Below are 6611 nucleotides of genomic sequence, written 5' to 3'. Positions count from 1 at the left end.
CAAAGCTCATGACCATAGGTGAGGGTGGGAACGTAGATCGACCGGTAAACCGAGAGCCTTGCCTTATGGCTCAGCTCTTTCTTTACCACAACAGACCGGTAAAGAGCCCGCATCACTGCTGACCAATCACCAATCCGCCTGTCAATCTCCCGCTCCCTTGTACCATCACTCGTGAACAAGACCCCGAGATACTTGAACTCCTCCACTTGAGGCAAGAGCCTATCCCCGACCCATAATCACACAGTGATTATAACTAGTCATATACCAATCATTTCATTAGTCACCACGCTTCCTTTCCTACATAAACGTTATAATTCACACACATTTTTCATTTTTTACCATTAACTTGACTTTGAAGTGGCAAGATCAATTTAACAAGCTGCCCATGAAATCTTGACCGGTAGAATTTTCAGTGGGAGCTCACTGAGTGTAGAAAAATATGGGTACATTTTCTCTCCTGAGTGTGAATAGGCCTGTAATTGTGTGTTGGATTCAGAGTTGGTGAATATCACCTGGCCCCTGTGATAGTCCACCTGTACCCTGACTCTCTGCACCCTCTGAGCTCCATAGTACCCTGTGCTGAATGAGAACTTTCCATCTTCTCGACTTATGGTCCAGAACCCATCCTGAGGGCTCACTGAGATCTCATCTTTTCTTTTGATGGACTCTTTCACCACCCCTATGGTCCAGTTGTCACTTTCCCCAACGTCCACTACCCAGCTGTGGGTTCCAGAGCTGAAACCCTGAGAGCCCAGGATGACCGGGTGCATCATGAACCTCTCTGGGTTGTTTGGAAGGTTCTGTTTCGTATCCCTGCAGTTCACTTTGATCAGGTCCACTGACAGGTGAAGACTGCTGTGGGCAGAGTTTGGATCCAGAATCACAGGGTCTTATAATAAAAAACAAACAAACAAATAAACATATACCAATTAATGACCACTTATATGTGACTGTGTAATACTCTTTGTAAACATTTTAATGAACAAAAGTCTTAAAAAAGATAGTTCTCTAAGGGTTCTTTAGTAAAGACAAAGGCTGTACATAGAACCATGTACACTGGGTACTTAAATGATGCTTCAGATTGTGAAGTAGTTTGTCAGTAGTTTGTCAGGTTGATGGAGAATGTGTTATATAAGGTCTTTTAAAAAGCTTAGATGTATCACCAAAATGGATTCTTCAAGCTTGCAACAACAGAATAACACTTTTTGTGCTGCATGGAACCATTTTCAAAAAGGTTCTATAAAGAACCCTCTACCTCACACTCCCCATTAATCTGAAGAATCCTTTTATTGTTCAAAGAACCTTGTAAGCATGCAAATGGTTCACAGTGCTCATGGGTGTATATAGAACCACAATCTTTACTAAAGACCCCTGAAGAACCAGCTTTTGATGCAATTCTCTGTATTTTCTAGGACTTTACCAAGGGCTTTAATGCTCATGGGATATGTTTAAAAACAATGATTATATGCAAATCTATTCAGTGTTATTAATATATAAAGTGCAGTTCAACTACACTCTTAAAAAGATGGTTCTTTAAGGGTTCTTTAGTAAATACAATGATTCTATATAGAATCATGAGCACTCAAAATGGTCAAATGCTCAAATAGTCCTTTGCATGGTGAGATCATTCTTCAGATTGACGGAGAATGTGTTCCACATGGTTCTACATAAACCCTGTTGAAAAGGGTTCTGCATAGCACAGGTGGACGAAGTACACAAATCATGTCCTCGAGTTAAAGTCGACACCCAAGGTAAAATATTCCTCCAGTAAAAGTAGAAGTTCCTCCCTTTAGACCTCCACTTGAGTAAAAGTACTAAAGTATTTCCCTTCAAATGTACTTAAGTATAAAGTAAAAGTACTAAAAGAGGAATTCTGGCTCTGATGTCCTGTTATCATTTTTATAACCAGACTGGCTTCATGAACTCATTTCAGGTGAAAGTCCTCCAGCGTCTCTCTTGATAAACCAGTCTTTTAATAGAACGTCATTAATTAGTGACGCTGACGTCTATTAAAATGATCAGAAGCACAAAACACTGAAGGTAAACAGTTTCCATCAGGGAGAACCGAGTGGCTCTGAAATCCCTTTTTACACACAAGCAAAGTTTCAGTTTCAGATTTATTTACAACTTAGTTCCAAGTTTAAGTTGAATAAAAACTGGCTTTAAACTCAGGATCACAGATGAGCTCCTTTACTATGTTGATCTGTAGGCGTCTGTTCATAAACATAAACCAGCCCAAACTCATTTACTATAAAATGAAATGGTGTTTGTAGAAATTCAGAAAAAAGCCGCGTCAGTCTCGACTGCATATGTGGACATATTTCTATATTGAGCTCTATTTACACAAAGTTAGGTTAGTTCATCATTTATGTTGAACAGACTCCCAAAGTTTTACGCTGCTGCGCTGACGTTGAACCGCGTGCTGCACTGGGTCGGTATGACCAACAGGTCAAAACCAGCTCTAAACAAAGTGACCGCTGGGCCCTGATTGGTGCTCTGGCTTTGCGCTTCTTTCGTTTTGACATGTTACGTTTTTATACACACAGAAACCAAAAGGAACGACAGATTTCTCAAAATGTAGGAGGAAAAAGTTGGATATTAGACTCTGAAATGTAGTGGAGTGAAAGGAAAAAGACGCCCAGAACGGAGAAACTTCAGTACAGATACACCAAAAATACTAAAGTACAGAAACTAATTACATTTACTCAGATACTCAGTTACTGTCCACCACTGCTGCATAGCACCAAAAAGGGTTACGATGTAAAGCTAAAGCTTGCAGCAATAGAAAAACGCTTTTTGGTGCTGTATTGAACTATAGATCATTCACCATCAAGGGAACGAATCAAATCACCATGCAAAGAATCATTTGAGCCTACAAACGGTTCTTTGATTATTCATGGTTCTGTATAGGACCACTGTCTTCACTGAAGAACCCTTGAAGAACCATCATTTTTAAGAGGGTAGATTAATTTCATTTAAGTTTTAAACTTGTTGATGCAACTCTCTCATTGACTTTGGTTAAGACCATTGTCAATGGTTAGAGAAGATTTGAGAGACTGTTAGAACTACAGGAACAGAGCTGTACAATAAAAAATGCCCATCTACTCACAGTAAGGGCAGATGTCCTTCATCTTCTCCCAAACTCTGTATCTCAGGTTCCCCAGGTGTTTGGCCACATCAATCAGAGCTCCTGAATCCAGCTCTGGATCCGGCACTGTGTACTCAGCACTGAAAATGATCACACAAACACTTTTAAAACACATTTTAAACCAAAATAATGCAGCCATATGAAAACGTTTGGGTGCCCCTGCTTAAATTACATGTTCTGTTGATCTTCTAGGTGAATTCAAGTGAACATCCTCTACAGAGAACACACTTCTGCACAAAACATGGTCTGTGCAAAAGTTCTCATATTTTATGTTTTATTTTTTTTTTCCAATGTGTTAAAATTGTGCAGAAAATGCCACATTTAAATTAAAATACATAATCTAACATCTAACATTTTCCAGATGATTACACATAATCAAAAACGTTTTTTTCTTAATATTGCAGTGATTACCTCTCTTCTGCATCTTTAAGGTTCTGAAAAGGAAAATTGTTGAAAATAACATTTAATGACAAATAATAACATTGCAGATTTAAATATATATATATATATATATATATATGTATATGAATAAATACACAATATAAACAACAAAACATTCTTCAATAAAATGTAAAAAGACTTGATTCTAATGGTCCGATCCTCATAAAGAGCAGCGGTGCCTCTGCAGATATGAAGTTTTGATATGGAAGCAATAGGCGTTTCCCTAATAATGAAAAAAACCTTACCTTTAAAAAGAGACTGTCTCTCACATTCATATATTCCTCAATCAGTTTGATCCTTTTGGAAAGAGAAGCTAAGGTCTCATCCATCTGCTCCATTTGCTCCTTCATCTTCTGACTCTTTCTCTCCATTTCTTTCTTCAGTGCAGAGATCCGGGCCTCCTCTTCCTCGTGGAGGAACTTGTGAAGCTTCTCAAACTCCTTCTTCATCTGCATTTGAGTGTGGAGGAACTGAGACTGAAAAAGAGCAGCAGAGTGTCAACAGTGATTGGGAAATTCCTGGAATGGTGTGAATGCAGCAACGCAACAGTGTGTAGATCCACTAATGAGTCAGTCCATTAAATACCTTCAGAAAAGGCGTCAAATAGAAAGTGTCCAATCATGTTTTGATAAAAAGTTTTACGTGTCACATTTTTTGTTTGTTTGTTTGTTTTGTGTTTGTGTGTCTCTATCCTGGCCTGAGGTACCTGCTCTGCCAGGAGTCATGTGAGGAGGACCTCTAGCAATCGGCGGTCTGACTGGTGCAGTTGGGTGGAGGAGCCTATGTTTTAAAAGAGGCCTTCAAGCTGGCTGGAGAGAGGACTGACCATGTGTGCTGCTCTTCAGTGGGGGTTTTTAATCTCCCGTGTTGGGGGTGGGCTTGGGTTTCATGTATTTTACCAGCACTTATTTTAACTTTGTGTATGAGTTTGTTTCCTATTAGGGGAATTTCTTTTATTTGGTCTTTTAGCTTCTTATACAAGAGATTGGGCTGTGAAACAGGTAAGAGGGGTTGCCTATACATTTGCGCCACATAGAGGTCTGCTCTTTCTAGGTCCCTCGGTCAGAGGGCACCGTCACATGTGCTTTTGGTCACTGGCCAGGGAAATCTTCTGGTTTGGTTGCTTTGGTTTCCTTTTTATTTTTAGATTAGTGAAGTACGTTTTGTTTCTGAGTAGGCAGGTTTTGTTCTTTTCTTTGGTGCTTTGGAGTTGGACTCTTCCACTGTGGTACTAGGTATCATAGCATGCCAGTTTTATTGTGGTTGGTTCTAATGAAATGGCTTCAAAAGCTCTACTGGTCTGTTCCTCAAGCTGTTAATCTATCACCGCCAGTACTGTATTGTAATGTTTTTGAAACCCTCATCATAACCATGGCTTCAGCTTTTCCCCCATTTCTGTATTTTAGTAGTTAGACTAACACTGCTTGACACCGGATAGGAAACAGGAGGGTGGGTTCTCCTTTTGAGTTTTGGTTCCTCCCAAGGTTTCTTCCTCTTGCTCTTAGCAAGTTTTTCCTTGCCACGGTCACCATTGGTGACACACATGGGGGCTTGGACCACTATTTTTCTGTAAGGCTGCTTTGTGACGACACCTGTTGTAAAAGCACTATATAAATAAACTTTGACTTGACTAATGCCACAGGTTACTGATCCCATGGCACCCTGGACAAAACACGGGGTCATAACAATAAGGGAATAAAAAATAAAGCACTTTGCCCACTGTGAATGCACATTTAAGACCCAAACCTGGATCTCCTGAGAGACGGAGAGACAGGTGAGCTTTTCTGAAGAAACCGCTGCATGGTTGGCTTGTAGCTCCTGAAGGGGGCCTCTGAGCTCCTCCTGCACATGCAACAGAAAACAAGGCCACTGATCACATGAAAAGATTACGACTCGTTTACCGCTGCAATAAGGAACTCGCTAATATTCGTCATTGTCTGAGGTCATAAACCAGTTAATACGTTACGTACTGTATGTAGTAAAGTCTGGTCTAAAAACCGTTTTCAGACTTTAATAAGAGAGATCAAGACCATCATTATCTCTGCTACATTTTCATGCTGAATAAGCCCTTCTTCCTCTTACCCTGCGCTCGTTGGCGGCTTTGCCGATGGAGCAGAAGTTGTGGTTGTTGTGCTGTTGGGTCACACACTCAGCACACACCAGCTGCTCGTCATGCAGGCAGAACAGCTGCATGTTCAGCAAGTGCTGAGGACAGAGCAGACCTCGTTCTTCCTCCGAAACCCTGCGACTCTTCTCCTGAATAAAGGAGTCACAGGCGCTCTTCAGCGCTCGGTTGACTGGTGGGTTCTCGATGGAAGACCTCTTCTTGCAGACCGGGCACTCTTTAGTTTCCCGCTCAGCCCAGCTGGTCTCCAGGCAGGACTTGCAGAAACTGTGAGTGCAAAGTAGCATTACAGGTGTTTTATAGACGTTTTGGCACAACACGCACTTGAGATCCTCCTCCAGTGAAGAGAGAGACGACGCCATCACTGCTTTGCTGCTTATTTCACGTCTGGACTGTAGAAGCTACTGTAGGCAGTCTCTGACTTGTTCACATAAACAACAGAAGTCATTCTTGTTCCTGTTCAAAGTTCAGTATGGGGGTGTGGTAGGCTGACAATAAAGAAGTCCCTTGTACTTTTTTTTTGGCTGAAAGGCCACAAGCTCTGTGACTTAATGCAACTATCTCATCTTAACTATCTTATACAAAGCCACTTCACTTTTGAGTTCACACTTTCTGGTGTAGTGTAGTGGGTAACACCTCTGCCGGGGTAAGCACCCTACATTATACTGATGAGAGTCCTTGGGCAAGACTCCTAACACTGCCTTGGCCAACCTGTGTAAAATGATCAAATTCTAAGTCACTCTGAATATAAGCATCAGCCAAATGCCGTAAATGAATGAACTTTAGGTGAATGATGTTTATGGTACCCTAACCCTATTCAAGATAAGAAAACAGAAACTTGCTAAAAATGGGCCTTTTTACTGTTTTTTTACGGGTTTTGTCTGATGGTCCCAGTTT

General features: G+C 40.9%; 1 protein-coding gene across 1 annotated transcript; it reads right to left on the bottom strand.

Annotated features, from left to right (window-relative positions):
- Positions 1–112: 112 nt before the first annotated feature.
- On the bottom strand, positions 113–6136 carry LOC108413365 (nuclear factor 7, brain-like). Its single transcript, XM_017685845.2, has 6 exons — positions 5672–6136; positions 5336–5431; positions 3835–4065; positions 3560–3582; positions 3110–3228; positions 113–889 (listed from the first exon to the last, which is right to left on the bottom strand). The coding sequence occupies exons 1-6, from the start codon at positions 6074–6076 to the stop codon at positions 372–374; spliced, it is 1392 nt and encodes a 463-aa protein (XP_017541334.2). The 5' UTR covers positions 6077–6136; the 3' UTR covers positions 113–371.
- Positions 6137–6611: the final 475 nt, after the last annotated feature.

Source organism: Pygocentrus nattereri, chromosome 12 (genome assembly GCF_015220715.1).
Source record: "Pygocentrus nattereri isolate fPygNat1 chromosome 12, fPygNat1.pri, whole genome shotgun sequence".
In the NCBI taxonomy this organism is placed as follows: Eukaryota; Metazoa; Chordata; class Actinopteri; order Characiformes; family Serrasalmidae; genus Pygocentrus; species Pygocentrus nattereri.
The sequence above is the reverse complement of the archived record's forward strand: the minus strand, read 5'-3'. Positions and strand labels throughout refer to the sequence as shown.